The sequence below is a fragment of the Sander lucioperca genome, chromosome 7 (assembly GCF_008315115.2).
Source record: "Sander lucioperca isolate FBNREF2018 chromosome 7, SLUC_FBN_1.2, whole genome shotgun sequence".
NCBI lineage: Eukaryota > Metazoa > Chordata > Actinopteri > Perciformes > Percidae > Sander > Sander lucioperca.
Genome location: NC_050179.1, coordinates 16,080,011 through 16,098,617, shown reverse-complemented (window position 1 = coordinate 16,098,617; position 18,607 = coordinate 16,080,011). Strand labels below are relative to the sequence as shown.

The 18,607-nt window shown below is 38.3% G+C and overlaps 2 protein-coding genes across 4 annotated transcripts in view; one reads left to right on the top strand and one right to left on the bottom strand.

The window, feature by feature from the left end:
- Nucleotides 1–271: 271 nt before the first annotated feature.
- On the bottom strand, nt 272–9,422 carry LOC116062643 (muscarinic acetylcholine receptor M2-like). Its single transcript, XM_031317345.2, has 4 exons — nt 9,266–9,422; nt 3,130–3,363; nt 2,056–2,919; nt 272–1,192 (listed from the first exon to the last, which is right to left on the bottom strand). The coding sequence occupies exons 2-4, from the start codon at nt 3,298–3,300 to the stop codon at nt 881–883; spliced, it is 1,347 nt and encodes a 448-aa protein (XP_031173205.1). The 5' UTR covers nt 3,301–3,363; nt 9,266–9,422; the 3' UTR covers nt 272–880.
- A 7,813-nt stretch (nt 9,423–17,235) lies between these two features.
- The window catches only part of LOC116063082 (guanine nucleotide-binding protein G(i) subunit alpha-1), a 14,501-nt gene continuing 13,129 nt past the window's right edge, over nt 17,236–18,607 (top strand). The window contains exons 1-2 of one of the 3 annotated variants that reach the window (XM_036003144.1): nt 17,236–17,379; nt 17,616–17,749. In XM_036003144.1, coding sequence (XP_035859037.1) covers nt 17,632–17,749 — 118 coding nt within the window. In that variant the 5' untranslated portion in view covers nt 17,236–17,379; nt 17,616–17,631. Of the gene's footprint in view, nt 17,750–18,607 lie in introns of all 3 variants that reach the window. The other 2 variants (XM_036003143.1, XM_036003142.1) reach the window with 2 other exon arrangements.

Sequence of the window (18,607 nt, the reverse complement as noted above, 5' to 3'; positions counted from 1 at the left end):
TCTCTCTCTCTCTCTCTCTCTCTCTGTCTCTCTCTCTCTCTCTGTCTCTCTCTCTCTCTTTCTCTCTCTCTCTTTCTCTCTCTCTCTCTCTCTCTCTCTCTCTCTCTCTCTCTCTCTCTCTCTCTCTCTCTCAAAATCCTTCTCTGTTCCCCGTTTCTATTCAGTGCAGGAATTTCGGACTCTGGTGGTATATTAGGAGAGCTATAATTAGGCCTATGTGTTGTGGTCAAGTCCTTAGTGTTAAAGAAAACGTAATCGTTGGATAGGATGGAGTTATATAAGAGACAAAAGTAGTGAGAATCAGTCAGAAAAGGAGAAAAATAGCATAGCTTGGGTAAGTAGCTATTAGCCACAAATAATTGACATTTGTATACTATGCTTGTTTCTTCTTCTAACTAGGTAGAATGAAGCTATAGTTTCCAATAATCTCCTGTAGAGATGACACACTTTGCTGCGGAAGATGGTTACAGGTACAAAAAGGCATTGCGTCTTAGGGTTTCCCCTGTTTCCTCCAGTGCACTGCACTTTTTTGTGGTGCAGTGTGTAATACCTGATGAAACCAGTTTATTTGAAGTTATGACAAAGTAAACTGACATTAAACTACATATTCTGTCATTATCCCTTGTATTTATTGAAAACATGTAATAATACGTGAAAGAGGGTAAGATACGGACGAATATCACATTTGGGCTTATTTCACAACAACATGGATTACGGATGTCATTATCTTAATATGACAAATCTAACCGGACACTAAACACACACACACATACACACACAGTCTTTATTTTAACAATATGTTCACTCCAATATTTGTGTCATCTCAGTTTACAAGATTTATCACATTATAACAAACATGCGTCTGTATTTTTTTTAACATTCATCGTGCTGTACGTATATTCTTGTACTGGCACAGCAGCAGGTGCTTAAAGGTGTTTTTGAAGGTGGTGTTGCAGAGGGCGTAGCAGGCTGGGTTGATTGTGCTGTTGATGTAGCAGAGCCAGTAGCCGATGGTCCAGAGGGAGTTTGGGATGCAGATGGAACAGAAGGTATTGATCAGGACCATCACGTTGTACGGTGTCCATGTGGCAACAAAAGCAACCAGGATGGCCATGATGGTGCGTGTCACCTTTTTCTCCCTGGAAGAAATGCCTTTCCTTTTCCACTTTGCCACAGCACTCTGTTTCGTCACCTGGAAAATGAGAAATTTTGTTTTAAGGCATGTTGTGGGTAGGGGAACAAGCTGTAGCCTAAACACACTTTGACACATTAGCACCTTATAAAGTTGTTAAGGCTACAGGGCAAGCAGTCAATTATTTACACATCCAGCAGACATGGAGCAACATTAGCTTTCATTTTGAGTTTTTGAGTGGTTGAGTTTTTTTCTGGTCACCACGTCCAATATTCGCTTTCTTTTAGCTCGGTTTTGGTTAAGGTAGAGTAGTAAAAGTATAGAGCCGTACACCCAAACAACTGTTTTTGTTGATATATATATTTGTATTAAGACTCTACAGCCATGCTTGCATTTATGCACAACGGTGCTTTAAACTAAATACGAACATCAGCATGCTAACATGCTAACAATGACAATGTTAGCATGCTAAACTTTAGTAGATATAATGGACACCATCTTAATTTAGTGTGGTAGCATGCTAACATTTGCTAAATAGCAGTAAACACAAAGTACAGTTGATGCTGATGGGAATATTATTAGTCTTGCAGATTTTATAAATAAACCAAAGTATTAGACAAATTAAACATTTTGATCTGATGATGATCCATCCTGAGGGGAACATAAATGGCTGAACCAAATTTTATTGCAATCCATCCAATAGTTGCCGAGACATTTCACTAAAAAACACAAATGTGAACCTCAGGGGAAAATTAATGTCTGTACAAAACTTTACGGTAATCAAATTGGTGGACCGACCAACATTGCCATCCCTTAGTTCTTAGAGCTGTAAATCTGATCAGATCTGATTCTTGATTGATAATTTGTGTTTTTTAGTCATCTGAATCATAAGGCACAATCTTTTACTCAGTAATCAAATTTACCTTGAACAGTGTTCTTGTGGCCATACTTTGTCTGTCAGCGGCTGAATTCTGTGGAGAAGGTGGCTGTGTTTGATTTGTCTGTTTCCCACCATTTAAGCCTTTCTGTAATAACGTAGGGGCCGCAGTGTCCTTAGACGTTGAAGCCTGGTTGCTGTCTGCCTTGGAGTCCACCTGGTCAGTTCTTTCTTCCTGACATGGTCTGCTTCCATTGTTCTGCTGCAACTTTTCCTTCTCATCTCCAGGGTCCACCTGAGCGTCTCTTGTTGTAATGCAGTTGTTCTGGCTCTCACATCCATCCTCCTGGCTGTGAGAGGGGCCCTCTCCCAGACTGGTACCTGAGGTCTTCCTGCTGTCCCTCCTCATGCGGCTGCGGCTGGCCTTGGAGATGCGCCAGTAAAGGTAGATCATGATGACTACTGGTAGGTAAAAAGCTGCTATGGCTGTCCCAAATGTCACCGCAGGGTTTGAGAAGAACTGGATGTAGCACTCATCTGGCGGCACGGTTCTCCCACCCACAATGAACTGCCAGAACAAAATAGCTGGAGCCCACAGGATGAAGGACAAGACCCAGGCAGCGGCGATCATCAGACCCGCCATCTTGGTGCTGCGGCGCGCTGGGTAGCTGAGCGGTTTGGTGACACAGAAGTAACGGTCAAAACTAATGATGAGCAGGTTCATGACTGAGGCGTTGCTGACGACATAATCAACAGCCAACCACAGGTCACACACCACTGCTCCCAAGGGCCAGTAGCCAATTACAATATAGACAGTGTAGAGGTTCATGGAGCAGACGCCAATAATGAGGTCAGCACAGGCCAGGCTGAACAGGAAGTAGTTGTTGACAGTCTGCAGATTCCTGTTTACCTTTAGAGAAACAACATGGGGCAGGCTGTCAGATGCTAATCTTTTTTTGTGCGATGTGATGTGTGTGTTCTCATTTCTATTACATTACCGCTCTGCACACAGTTGCACATGCTGTATTCTTATCTTTAAGTCTGGGCATGCCTTTCATGGTATCTGAAGATCGATGTTTGAAACTTTAATCATAAATGATCAAAACAAGAAAACCCAAACCTTTATAGAGAGCATGACCAGGATGTTTCCGATGACGGTGATCAGACTCAGAGATCCAGCCACCAGGATGATGAGTACGATCTCGACAGTCGAGTAAGGGCTTCCAGAGAAGAGGCTGGTGTTATCATCGCTGCTGATGTTGGTAGTGTTGGAGAAATTCAGAGTCTCCATACTGTCTGGTTTTGGATATCCTTCTCACAGATGTTTCAGGCTCGAACAGCATCTGTACAAAACCTGGTAAACACAAAGATTATGAAGTAATCAGCCTTTTTGAATCTATTTTGTTATTTTGTGATGCCAAGTATTTCCTATCTGTGTGTGCTTTTATCTGTCTGCACAGCTACAGATGCAAAATCATGCGTAACTTACGTGTAAACATTTTGCAGGTGTTTGAGTGTTTTTGAGCTCACGGCTTGGCCCGGGTGTGAAAGATGGACAGGTGAGCAAATAAAGGCTGCAGCAGCTGTGTTTAAAATATACAGCAGTGTCCAACATACTCATATCAGGAATAACACTTAAGAAGGGTTGGAATCTGTGCAGTCACTGTTATCTTATATCTGTAAATCAGCTGTTATTGTATAAGCAACTTATAGATGGGATTGGACCTAAATGGTATCAGCTGCTACTTATGCAAAGACATTTTTGAAACATTTTTTGATTCTGAAACTTGGTTTGAGGTATTTTTATACTGATTTCTTTGCTGATCCACTCTCTTCCCCCGCATCTTAAGTTCAATTCAATTCAATTCAAATAACTTTATTTATCCCCTGGGGGAAATTTAAAAGCACGAGGAGTAGTTCTGACAAGTAGAAAATATAATAAAAAAACACAATGCCATATACCACAATAAATATACTATATATAAAGCAGTAGCAACAGCAGCACATCCATCCAGTTTTATATTAAAAATGATTGTCCGTCACACCGACAGTGTGAGTGTTAAGAAAGAAAGAAACAAAGAGAGAGTAAGGGAGGAGGGAGAGGGAAGGGTGGAAGCAGTCTGTCACTGATCATGAATGTGAGAGCAGAGGCGGGCGGTAGTTGCAGTGTGGGGGCAACGGGCCAGGGATGGTTGGGAGTTGAGGAGCTGCACAGCCCTGGAAACAAAGGTTGCCCTTCTCCTCTGGGTTCTACATCCTGGGCAGCGAAGCCGGCGTCCAGAGGGGAGCCACTCAAGTGCAGGGAACAGAACATGAGATGGGTCCTGCAAGATTCTGCCTACTGTTCTAATGGTCTGCTGCTCACAAATTGTGAAAAGGGGTCGGACAGGGAGTCCGATAATCCTGGGGCAGACTTTGACAACACTCTGCAGTCGGTTTCTGTTCTGGAGGCTGAGTGAAATCAGGATATAAAAGAAAAGGTGATGATGCTCTCCATGAAGAAGTGGGAAAAGGTTCTGATGATGTCTTTACTGACACTGAAGGAGTTAAGTGACCTGGAAGTCTTAACTCTAACCTGACATGTTGAACCAGACCAGTGTGTTTACATGTTTATTCTTTGAGACAGAGGTCAAATTAATATTAATAGAAGCCAAGGTTTTAATGTCAAGACAGGGCCGAATCTCTGAGGCTTTAAGTTATCTGCAGCAACAATTTCTGCTTTCTGAGTGAGAAAAGGGGGGGGGGGATTATTCTTTGGCACTGGAACTACCTGTTCTGTGAGTGAGTTATGAAAGACTGTTTCAGTGAGTGTACACAGATTTCCACTGGTGCCACCCACGCAAAAAATCCAGGCACTCTTGGTGCTTTGGATAAAAGCATCTACTAACCAACGTGCATATAGAGGTACCTGCTCTTTTGTATTTATAATGGGTTTTGTATTCAAAATGGCCCCCAGGCAAGCAAACAGACAGCAAAACAACACAATTAAGGCAAGTATCATTACGGCTACTATTCTGCTCAAAATCAAGAAACATCAGGAATAGACCTGGAATATACACAGCATAGCAATGTGATTAACTGATGTATTCTGATCAGAAAATCAATGTAAAGACACTTAGTTGAGACCACGAAGGTTGTTGCATTCTGCTAAAACCCTGTAAGTGACTCCATTAGGCCACATGATAACATCGTACTGTACCTGAGAGATGTTTCCTTCCTGCTCTTACAGCCAGATGAAACTTCATTACAGCATCTCTAACTCTATCACTTACTCATCAAAGACCCATTCTGGGCCTTTTCTGTCGCAGATGAGAAAGAGCGGGTGTGTTCTTTACGACAAGGTAAACCATTACATTTTAAGGTCGCAGTAAGACATAGCAGTAATGTCTGACGTATGGTGAGTGTGAGTGTCTAGGGCAATCTTTCTCAAAGTTAGGGTCAGGACCCAAAATGGGTCACAGACCCATTTGTATTGGGTCGCCAGAGTAAAATGCAAAACAATGCCATGATATGTGGATTCATTTTACTAATTAAAATAGAAGAAGAGTGTTGTATTTTGCTTGCTTGTTTAGCTCAGATGCTGATTCTTCTCACTGATATATCTGACTATCTTCCAATATTTAATTTTACTTCAACAATATCACTCAAACGTCTGGAAATGGAGAAATCCTTAAGGTTTAGAGTGTTCAATCAAAGGCATTGACCGATTTGGGGAGCTGATTGGTGATGTTTCATGGAATGATGTATATATGCATGATGACGCTGGACTAGCATATCGCTCATTTATAGCTTCTTTTAACTCAGTATTTAATAGGCGTTTTCCCTTTGTTCCTATGTGTATGTACAAAAAAAGCTAGTACTTTAAAAAAAAAAAAAAGTCTGCTCTTACAAAACACAGATTGTACAAGAAGTTCATCAGAAATCCATCTCCTTTGAATATTGCCAATTATAAAAAGTATAGGAATAAATGTAACCACTTAGTGAGAATAGCAAAGCAAACATATTACTCCACCAAGTTCAATGAGGCTTCAAATAACATCAAAACCACATGTGGGCTCATCAATCAGCTTCTCAATAGTAAAAAGGCTTCAGCAAATCTTCCATCTCAGTTTGCTGGTGAAAACAGGGTATTCACAGACTCCTCCGACATCGCTTGTGCTTTTAACAAGTACTTTATCAATATTGGTTCAGTTCTTTGGGAGAGAAAGACTCCCATTAACGGGTCCCCATCTGAGTTTCTAAATGGTTGTTATCCCTCTCTCCAGAGCTTTGAACCTACCACTGAGAAGGAAATTATGGACGTCATTGTCAATATGAAAGATTCAGCAGCTGGTCACGATGAGGTCAGGTCAACTTTGAATACTAAATGTAGTTCTTCAATTGCTAAGCCACTGACCTACATTTTCAATAAATCGTTAGAAACTGGACTAAGACCAAATGTATTGAAAATTGCTAAAGTAGTTCCTGTATTTAAATCTGGAGACCGAAGTTCATTTAATAATTAACGTCCTATTTCTGTACTTCCATGTCTCGCCAAGATTTTGGAAAAGTTAGTTTATAATAGAGTGATGAAACATCTGCAGAAGTGGAACATCCTGTATGAACATTAGTATGGATTTAGGAAAAATCATTCTACAGAAATGGCTGTGCTTCAACTGGTTGACAAAAGTTATGCTGCATTAAATAACAATGAATATGCCTTAGGAATATTTCTTGATTTATCCAAAGCTTTTGACACAGTTAATCATGATATCTTACTCCAAAAACTATTACACTATGGATTTGCTGGAATCCCTTATACGTGGTTTATATACAACAGTTTTATATTAATATAATATTCACTCTCTTTTTTGTCTGAAACCTCCTGAATGAACTATTTGGCTTTTTAAGCTGCTAAACACTCCACTATGTTCACTTGCTAGTCTCTGTTTCTGTCTGTGTTTAATGCTGAGCAGATTGTCTGTAGTGGTTTTTTAGAATTATCATTATAATATAGTGAGAGTGAACCAAAACAGTAAAGTTGTGGTCGGACAGTTTTTCGACCACAAAATTCACTACTTTTTTTTACTTGTCCTAAACTACAAAACCTTTAAGGAGGTTTTCTTTACCAGCCGAGAGTCACACTTTATTCTTCTGTTAATCTGTTTTATTCTATTTTTGCTGAATTTTCATCTTCTATTTTACTTTAATCCTTTTGAATCTTATTTATGTGTCTTTTTATATTGTCTTATGTTGCCTTGTGTTTGTCTTTTGTTGTTTTTTTATCTTGTCTAAATGTCTTATGTAAAGTACTTTAAATTGCCTTGTTGTTGAAAAGTGCTATACAATTACATTTGCCTTGCCTTACTAGTTTGCCAAGTGAATTTACACACACACACACACACACACACACACACACACACACACACACACACACACACACACACACACACACACACAAACACACACACACACACACACACACACACACACATACATATTAACAAGCTGTCTAATAACCTTGAGTGAAGAAGATGTTTCCATGTGAATTGATTAGTAACAGAGCGGGAGCTCACTATCTGTTCACAAGCCTGTCCTCACTTCTTCCCTTCTTTCACACTAATAAGACCTATATTGCTGGACCTCCTTAATTGTAATCCAGGGCTACTGGAGAGAGTCAGAGAGGCAAACAGTATTTCTCTGACAGGCACAGAAACATAGTAATTAGATCCAGCAGATGCTGCCTGCAACAGCTGTACCGGTAATATGCTTCTAGGATATACAGTAGTAGCACTCATCTGGCAGGGTGAGCTTGGCTTTAAAAAGTATTTGATATAATGAATGATAAAACAGTCAGCTGCAGAGCGAGTAGTTACTGGCAGATGAGATGGTGAAACAAGGGGCTTGTTTGCAGAGACAAGAGCGGACGCTACACAGAGTACACAGTTTCATCAAAAGGAGGATTTAACAAGTACAGGGATCAAAGTGGTGTAGTATTTATATGTTTCATTGCAAAAGAGATTTCTATCTCATAAATCTTTTTTATTGTTTACTATATTTTTTAGGACAAACATGTTTCTATATCTGTAACATCATTTTGGATGTTTGTACAGATGCATTTCAATTTAACTAGCAACTGCAAAGCATGTAAATACACAATATGTATGCATATGAGACCAAATGACCTACTCAAATACAATACATACACTTAGTTTCAGGCATTGTTTGAGGTCACACACTGTTTTATTTGTAAAAGCAAAATTTGACAGATTTGAAATAGTTTTTCAGTATTTTAAAGCAAAGGTTCCTGATGTCATTGTACTGGAAGTAGGTTTGCCACATATGTTTGTTGCAATTTCAGAGAAGTGTGTCCTGATTCTAAAAAGTGGGAAATTTCACATCAACCTGAGCTTTGGCCTCGCACAGCAGTGTAACGGAGAGATGAGAAAACCACTGAATATTCAATGAAGCACTGCAAAGGAGCCAGAAAGAAAAAAAGAGGAGAGAAAAACTAAGAGCACAAATAACAGAGTGACCAGGTTGGAAAGGACTTCAAAATAAATCTGAAATGATAAGGTACAAAGGAAATAACACACAAAAACTGTTTTTTGTTCTGTTTCTTTTCAGGGGGGAGCTGCACGTTTGAAATCTAATCTCCCTCTAAAACACAAAGATGTTGTAACCAGGGGGATTCCTCAGGAGCAGGGAGACCGGGGAATCCAGAGTCGGGATCTAATGCTGGTGGCTGATTGAAACCTTTCAGCTCAGGACAGAAATTAAAATAAACATTTCTTAAACAGCCTTAGGGGAACGATAAAAGTTCTACTCTACAATAATACTTATAGTTCTACTCTACGATAAGTAGAAGCTTCATGTAACTAAAGTTGCATGTAGAGGGTAGAATTTCAATCAATATATAACGTATCACATTATATTCCTGGATTTTTCCTTTTGTCTCTGAGTGTAAAGTGACATTTTCATCAATATTTTTTATGGTCCAAAAATATTGCTTTATATTTCTATAGTGCATCATTTTCTAATATTTGTATACGACTCACAAGATATCTTCATTTGACTTAGCATTGTTTAAATCATGATTTTTTTACTTTACAGCATGTAACAGGAAAAAAGATTTTCTGACTTTAAAGGTGCTGAAAGCTTCAAGATATTAAAATCTGATCCAAGTAGCTGTTCCAAAGTTAGTGGGATTTTCTAAGCAAGTAAGTGCACTTGTCCCCGGTAGTTTGGTATAAATCCACAGAGAAATGTCATCTTACCTTATCTGCTGGGAATGACATGGATGAGCTGTTTTAGTTTGGTCCATGTTACTCTCACCTCTGTTGACACACTGGAGCAGAGAGAGAAGCAGAAAGTAACCCGATGTTGATGTTGCTCCTCCTCTGACAAGAACCAGTGTGTGTGTGTGTGTGTGTGTGTGTGTGTGTGTGTGTGTGTGTGTGTGTGGGTGGGTGGGTGGGTGTGGAGAGAGACTGACAGCAGCGAGGGAGTGATGGAGGCTATTCGTTTTATCCCTTAAGCTAGGGTCGCAAATTTGAATAAACAAGAGACAGACAGAGACAGAGAGAGATGTGTGTTTCAGGACGATGGAAAGCACTGGCCTCTCTAGCATAAACGCATCTTATTCTCCAGTATTATAGTATTATAAAAGCTGTAGGCGATGATGTGGAGAGAAGTTTGAGTGGCTTTGGCATAAAATAAAATGGTAAAGCACTATTAAAAAGAGGAGAAAACGAAAGGGTCACACTGCGTTTCTGTTGCTGCAGGACTTTAACCTTTAAGTCTCTGTTGCTTTGACATTTTAACCAAACCGGTGACGCAGTCTGTCCCAGTTGGTGGATGACCTTACTTTGATGGAATTACCACAAAGAATAATAGTCCCTCTCCACTAAACAATATTGCAAATGAAACGAGGAGTGTGCCATCAAAGAGGCCCAATGATTTGATATGAGAAAATATGAGATTCTTAATTGCTGGTCCTGGTCCATACTTATGGCACCATGTTCACACAACATTGGTCTGTCAGTTGATTTGCTTGGATGTAATGTAAACTGTAGACATTGGCATATTTTATATTCTGTGTAATCACTATGATTTAATATGTTTATATGCATGTCACAGAAAACGGTGTTGGTGCATCCATGGCCATTAGCTTCTCTGCTGCTGTTTCACCATTTGAATTCAAATCAATATCAGGCTTTGACTGTGTCAAACTGTGTCTCTACATGTGTGTTTGGTTTCCTGTTTCCTCGAAGCTCCTTTCTTCCAATTTCCAAGACACTCTGGCATGTCTTATTATTTGTACTAATTCTAAATATATATATATATATATATATATATATATATATATATATATATATATATATATATATATTAGCAGTATAAGTTACCCTCATGATGTGTGAAAACACAGAATTTAGGCTGAATTGAATTAGACTCTGGTAATAAGAATATGTAAAAAGTAAAGACATAGTTTGACATTTTGGTAAATACACTTATTTGCTTTCTTGCAGAGAGTTAGATGAGAAGATTGATACCACTACCACCACTTTCAGGTCTGTACGGTAAATATTTAGCTACAGCCAGTTAGCTTATCATAGCACACTGACTGGAAACAGGGGGAAGCAGCTAGTTAGAGGCCACTGTCTTGCTCACTCATTCACTACTCCCTATATAATGGACACTCAAAAGTTTACTCATAGTGAGCAGTAAATTACAATGTTGGACAATTATTTATTATTATCTTTTTGCATCATCACTGACAGCTGTTGAGTCGCGCAACTGCATTAATTTTTGCAATTTCAATTTGCATTGTGGGATTGCTAGTAGAAAATGGTGAAAACGCCATGGGCAACACTTGTAATTTCACTGTGGAGTTTTTGAGGGCACTGTATATAGCATTTTCACACTCACCCAATGGCAGACAGTAAATGTAGTGCACTGTATAGTAAATAGGTTTCGTACACAGCCATAGTGCGGCACATAACCTCCAGCAAAAAAACACTACTTGCTGATTTATACACACACTCAGATATAACTGAGTGTGCTGGTACAGTTGGTGGATTTTGTTATCTTTGGACAGAGCTAGGCTAGGTTTTCCCTCTGTTTTCAGTCTTTGGGCTAAGCTAAGCTAATGTCTGCTGGCCATAGCTACATATAAACTGTACAGAGTGGGAGTGGTATTGATATTCTCATATAACTCTCAGCAATAAGCAAACTCATTCTTTGTAACCTAGTTAGCATTGACAGCAGAAATAGATACTCTTAGCAATTTGTACTTTTGTGAAATAATAGGACCACATAAGTATGGTGGCATATATATTTTATGGTTCTTGCGATTCCAAGTGAAATGTCAAAATATATGTAGATAGCTGTTTTCATGATACTATCTTTGGGCGATGGCTTGTGTTTATTTAAAGCTCGACATTGAATGTATAATCTATAAGGATTGTACAGTTGTGTCTAGTCCTTCCAGACCACTGGTGATTGCTTTGCATGGTAACATCATACGAAGGCTTCCTCGCACAGACTCTGACTGAGTGTCTGCATTTGTGAATGTGCCGGTTAGAAGTCATCAAATCCTTTGTTTTATTGTGTCAGATGGAATTCTTTCTGTGGAGTTACACGCAGGCTGATACGTTCAATACCCAGCACAGACAAAGTGTTCAGGGTTAAAAGGAGGACAGACAGAAACCATAAAGGAGGCACTGCTGCAGGCCATATGATGTATTGTAAAAGCACCATAAGTGATAAAAGCCATCACCTCACACACACACACACACACACACACACACACACACACACACACACACACACACACACACACACACACACACACACACTTCCCTTTCACCTCTCTCATCATTAATTTTCTTCTTATTTACTCTGATTTCTGTCCATGTAAGCACAACAGTCTCACACCATAAAAACTCTTAAATTATATTAAAAAAAAATTTCACAGTAAGACGAACAACATCATTCAAATGCTGTAATCCACCACTCTATGTGCATGAGGAATAAATAAAAAAAAACTAACAATGAAGCCCTTTCCTTTTCACTATATGAAGCAAAGCCCCAAGGCTGCAGGGAAATGAGGTCATCTAGTTGGAGCCCAAGCAGCTGTTTGAATGGAGAGGGTCCACACACAATAGCAGCCCTCTATTTAACTTCTGACAAAGACAGCCTCGCATTTTCTGAAATTAACTGGTGGATTCAGTTGTTAACAAAGATGTTGAATTCAGAAAATGTGTAAAAGAAAGAGAAAGAAAACCTCAAAGTCACACTGCACGTTTTTCTTCGCTTTCATAATTTTATACTACATCATATGCTAATAGGATAATGTTGATGACTCAGACATTTACTGTAACTCTTCTCGAAGCCTGGAGCAAATTGTGACATTTTAATGGACTGTCACTGATAATACCTGTACATAAATTACCTCAAGTTTGTGTGTCTAATGTATTACCATATTCAAATAACAGAGCTGCATATTTGTATTTCCAAGAAAAAACCTGGGATCTTTGAAAAACCCAAAAGGTTGTTGAAGGCATCTCCAGAATCCTAAAAGATTCTTCTAACCTTCTGGATAAAAAATGATTTCTTCTGCTGCACAATAAAAAACGCATTTCAACCCGACATTTGTCCTTTTGAATGTGTTGTAGGAAAATATAAAATAATACAACGTAACATCAATACAGACAAATATAACTTATGACAAAACATTTTCATTTTGTTTTACGTTGCACAAATTGAACACAAACATCTGTCACTTCCGGCCACCATCTTTATTTGAATTAAATAACAGTTTTGTGGGTGGAAACAGGTTAAAAAATCTTTTTTATCATACAGTGGTCAGAATATTTTTAGTCCTTGTTGGTAGTAGATTCTTTGAAGATTCTGGAAATATCTTCAGAACAGAGGTAAGTGTTGTTCAATAAACTTCTGGGCTTTTTAAAGATCACAAGGTATTTATTTTATAGTCAAACGGATGCTTATCTCTATGACTCTAACCTTAATAGAGGTCCGAACTGGGGCTATAGATAAATATATATGTATATATATATAAAATGTCTCACACCCTCTCTATGACACACTGGCCCAGCAGAGGAGCACCTTCAGCAGAAAACTACTCTTACTCAGATGCACCACAGAGCGCCACAGGAAATCATTCCTGCCTGTAATCATCTCAACATAGACAATCATTTCTCTTTTTTATTGCACTATTTGCACATTAACACTGTACATTTCATATTTTATATATTATTACTGTATATGTGTTTTTAATATATATGTTAAAAGTCTGGATAATATATGTTGTTTGTATATGTTGTTTGTATACCTGGAGTGGTAACAAAAATAATGTCCCCCTGGGATTATTAAAGTATTTCTGATTCTGATTCTGATATGACTACACAACTCCCAACATATCTTTTCTCTGTAGATTAACAGTAGAGACTTTTTTAAAATAATGTCATTGTCAAATGAATGGTGACAATGTTCAGCAGCACTCAGCTTCTCTTTTCTACAGCCCAACTGTTGGCTTATTACCAACTGAAAGGCAAAACACTAAACATTTAAAATGTAATATTTATTTTTTAAAATAAGATAAAATAAGTCATGGTGAAATGACACTATGATGTATCCTTGTGTATGTTTTTAATTCACAACTTTTGCTTAACAAAGGTTGCACTATTGCTTGGACACAAAACCTAAACCTGTCATCTATAATTTGGTGACTGATAACAACAGAGATAACCAAAATAGAAACACTAATCAATTGTGTTAAAGGGCTACTCCAGCAATTTAGTGTTACAAAGTTGAGGTACTCAAAAGAGACAGATTAAAAACATAATGGTCAAGCCCAAGATATCCTACATTTTAGTTACTAGTATAGGTCAAACTACAAAAACACTGGACCCTACATTTCCCATAATGCAACTCGATAGCATATTTCATTCAACCCTCCCTGCCTCCTAAATGTCCACTTCTGGCCATGACTCTGCTGCCATCTGGTGGACTAATGTCTTCCTCTTGTCTCACCAACATCTCCCTGTGCAGTCTCTTCTGTCTCACAGACCTGCAGTGCTCCTCATCTGTGTTGAATATAAAGTGTGTGAAAGAGTTCATGTGTCATAATAAAAGAGACACAAACACTGCCTACAACTGACTGGATGTTAAAACTAAAAAACTAGTCTAGTGAAAACTGAAACTAATCTTAACCAAAACTGGAAGTGATCTAACCAGCCGGCATACCTTTGCAAATCAAAGTCACTCACTAAATAAGTGAGGCCAGCTCCAGTGCAATAAAACATGTTAAAATCATTTAATTAAGCATTTAATCTCTATAATACCAAAGTCTGACAGAACTATTAACTTAAGGTAATAGTTTAATAACTTAAGGTACACCTACAGGCTTCTCTAACACTTTCAACTGCATCTCTTTTCATCAGCTGATGGAGTCTGCTCAGTTATCATGGAGATGGCTGTGTTGTCATCATATGATAGGGCTTAATTAATATATATAACTACAGTCAGTCTACTGTAGTTAGATGCTGGAATAATTCTGGATGGATTATTTGATCTGTCATTATTTGATTATTGACCGTTTGAAAACTGAATTTGATGTGATGTTTGAAACTTACATAATGAGCAGACCGATATATAAATGATAGAAAACAAATGTTTTGCAGCTATCTGTGCAGCAGTATAGAGTCCTGTATCACACACACACACACACACACACACACACACACACACACACACACACACACACACACACACATGCGTTAATAGGTCCCACTTGGAGGCCTTAAACTCCGTGGGACATAATGAGCATCAGAGTGCTGACAAGCTGCTCTATTGTTTCACCATTCATCTCACACTCATGAGGCTCTGTCACTTGAAAGAGTCAAAACATTTCTTGTTGCTTGGGGCTTCTGTGGCATGGTTGTATCACGGTGATAATAATACACAGCCCTATCCATTCAGAGAAAAAAAAACAAATAAACAAATAACCTCCTCTGAAAAACTAAAACAATCTGTTTTATTGTTTGATCGTTAGAGAAGGCTTTTGTGCTGTTGACCTGAAGGCCTCTCCTCTCCTCTCCTGCTCATGTGTTGCACATGCACAAGTAAATCTTTCCATGTTCACTGAGAGTTGTTTGGGAAAAATATGGTGCTAGTTTGCATGATGCAGGGCCATCTGCAATGGAAATCATATGTAAAGTGAGGAGATGAATTCTGACCACATCTCAACCTTTTCCCATCCAGTTTATACATAAACCCATTTTGGATATGGGGGTTCACTTGAGGTCAATCTAATTCTGATCATTTTAAGATAACCCCATTCTAAAATAGGATGAGGTAAAGCCCCTTCCCAAGCATAGGGCTGTTTTTAGTACATTCTGCAACCATCACCATCACTTATTTTAATGTACATATATTTATTTATTGTTAAACACTGCTGAGTATTATGCATTGTTGTAGTATTCTGTTCGACACTTGGTCATGTTAAGACTTTAAGATGCACAATTGCTACGTACTGTTATTTATGGTGTGTGTTGTCTTATATGTTAGTGCCAAAGACAAATTTCCATTTTAAGCCAATCTAATAGATAATTATCTGTATCTGTATCATACAGTAAATTCAGATAATTGTGTGACCATATACGCATCATGCATATCCATTTTTATTCATTTAAACTTTTCATGTACAATCACATCATTTGGAAATGACATATTCATTTTTAGTTGTACAGATTCCAGGTGCTTTGGCCACAGAGTTCTGAAGACTGAATCACACAATCATCTGCCGGTCATTTGAATTCCTGGATGTGGTGATGGAGAAAGCTTAACCACAGGGTGTAACCCTCATTTGTGTCCTTCCATTACCTGACAGGGATGCTTAATAACACTAAAGGACAGCAGGCCTTCCTTTTCAGAGCAACTACTTTTTGGAACCAATGTTGCTCAAATGTTTTGTCTGGTGTTTTGTCAGTTTTTACACCCCCGTCCTAAAGAAACAGTATTTTGACTGTATATTTTTATAGTTGGAATGACAAATAAACTTTTTGAATTTGAGTATTAACATGTCCATTTAGAATTAAACAAATGTATTAAATGTTCAATAAATATTGCGAAAAGACGTGAAGAAATAAATCAAGGTCCCCTGTACATCACATATGTAATTACTTACTTTACTCTGTTTAAAGGTCAGATTCTAATAGCTGAACCTTCCAACACTAAAAGTGTCTCTGTTGACTACTCATGACAGAGGCTTGCAATGCAAATCAACATTAACAGCACAGATGAAGTATGCATTGTTCTGATCTCTTGCCCACTGATGCATTGCATATTTATACAAAACAAACATGTGCCACAATCTAATTGCAGCTGATTTGCCTTTTCTTGTTGCCTGATAGTCTGCACTCCATGTTTTACAATATGGCAATAAAGAACTGTGTGATTGTAATTTGTAAAAACCTGACATGAAATTAAGGACTGGTCTATAAACCACAGAAATCCATGGAAGCCCAACAGAAAAATAAAATAAAAATAACAAAAGTAACAAAAGTAGTAAAGTCAAAATTATGAGATATCATGACAATATTTTGATTTGTTGAATCAAAATGGGATACAAAAAAAAATCAAATGTATGACATAAAGTTAAGAGAAAGTCAGAATGTTGACTAAGACACAAAATTGATATTTTGACTTATTAATTCAAAATAATTTTGACTTATTTAATCAGAATTTCAATTATGAGATACTAAGTCAACTTAGTAAAAAGGAATTATAAGATAGGCCTACTAAATACATATTATATATAGGCTACATTTATATTTGTTTATTATAAAAGTATATTTATAATTTGACTCATTAAATCAAAATTATGAGATCCAGTCAAAATTGTGAAATTGTGGCCTAAGTCAAATTTACTAAACCAACATTATTAACTACTAAGTAAATTAATAGGGAATTGGTCAGAACGTCGATGTACTTAATCCCAAAAAAATGTGATGTAAATTCAAACTCTCCACTGTTTCATGACTTTAACAAAGCATCTCAAATGTCTGACTTTCCAGACGTAGTTTTACTTTGATCATGTCTAACTTGTCTTGTGTTTCTTTAGTCTTTTCTTGGATTAAATGGTTTTCCAAAGTAATCACAGCAGACAACAATAAAGTAAGAAGCTTTACATTTTAAAAGAAGCTTGTTGGTCTGTCACGCATGCGCAGTTCACAGGTATGTGCCAAGAGAACAGGAAGCGAACACTTTCAGACTCCGAAGCTGATGTTGCGGTCTACTCCCTTATTTCTGTGAATGATACTGGCTGTGCTCAATCGCTTCGGCTAGTTGAAACGCAAGCGAGAGAGCAAGCTATCGCAAAAGCCGCGCCTTGTGGTTAACTTATATTTGAGTCTTCTCCGTGAAATCGGGAGCTTCAGTGCGAGGCAAGGGCGTGTTTTATCTCAAGTTTAGAGAGACACACTGCCCCCTCCTCCTTCTCCTCCTCCTCCTCACTGGATGCTAGCTCGGTAGCCTTTGCATGTTGTTACACTCCTAGTTAAAGTTGTGTTATAGTCTGCATTTTTATTTATTTATTTGGAGGTCAGATTAGAAGAAGATGGGATGTACTCTGAGCACGGACGACAAGGCGGCGCAGGAGCGGAGCAAGATGATCGACAGGAATCTGCGGGACGACGGAGAAAAGGCAGCCCGGGAGGTCAAGCTGCTGCTGCTCGGTGAGAGAAAGATGGATGGACGGAGGGACGGGGTCTCGGTCTATTTGCTGGAGAGGGACTTTCCTACTGCCCACCGTTTGCTCCAAACCCAAAGCCAAATGTTAACGTTGCATGTTAAACATATTTTTACATTAGCTCCCATTAAGTTTTACTAGCTGCGTTAACGTTAAATAACTTGACGGGGTTAACTTAACTTTGATGAAACAAACAAGCGGTAGAGTTTAATACATGTCAGGGCTTTATACAATGCAGTTAACGTTAAGTTAGCTACAGTGTTGAAGTTGCTGGAGTTCCTTTTAATGTTCAGCAGCAAATTAAATCAGCTTAGTCAATAAACTATTACACATTTCGCTGTGTGATTAGTTGTGTTCCCGTAGTAGCCGCTCTTAGCCAGCACTAAGTCAGTAAGCTAATTTAGCAATTAGCTACTTAGCTAGGTTAGCGCACCAACGCTAGCTTGAATTAGTTACGTTAGCTTATATACGACTAAAACGATGTCTGAGATGTTATTTCTTAAACTACACGTCCAAAAATGTATGTACTGTTGTGGTTAATGTTACAAATTGACTTCATTGTTACAATTTAAATTACAGTAGCTGGCCATCTTCTTGTTCCGCAGCCATTTATCACATAAACACGAACGAAACGTTAGGCCGATTGACTGTTAACGGTTACGTTAGTCTGCCAATCTGCCAAACTGGAAGGCACTAACGTTAGCTAGCTAGCTTATGTGTTCATAAATAAATGTCCGCCCATGCGACTTACAAGTTGGTGTTAGTGTGAATATCAATTAATGTAGCAAGTGGTGTAGCTAGGTTTAGAAATCAAATAGTCTGGATGCCTTCTGTTAACTCCAGG

Excerpts from the sequence above, each read along its gene's own strand:
- LOC116062643 (XM_031317345.2), bottom strand. The coding sequence starts at position 3,300 with ATGGAGACTCTGAATTTCTCCAACACTACCAACATCAGCAGCGATGAT. Across the intron at positions 2,920-3,129 it reads TGGTCATGCTCTCTATAAAG|GTAAACAGGAATCTGCAGAC; the intron begins GTTTGGGTTTTC and ends GTTTCTCTAAAG. Across the intron at positions 1,193-2,055 it reads CCACAAGAACACTGTTCAAG|GTGACGAAACAGAGTGCTGT; the intron begins GTAAATTTGATT and ends CTCATTTTCCAG.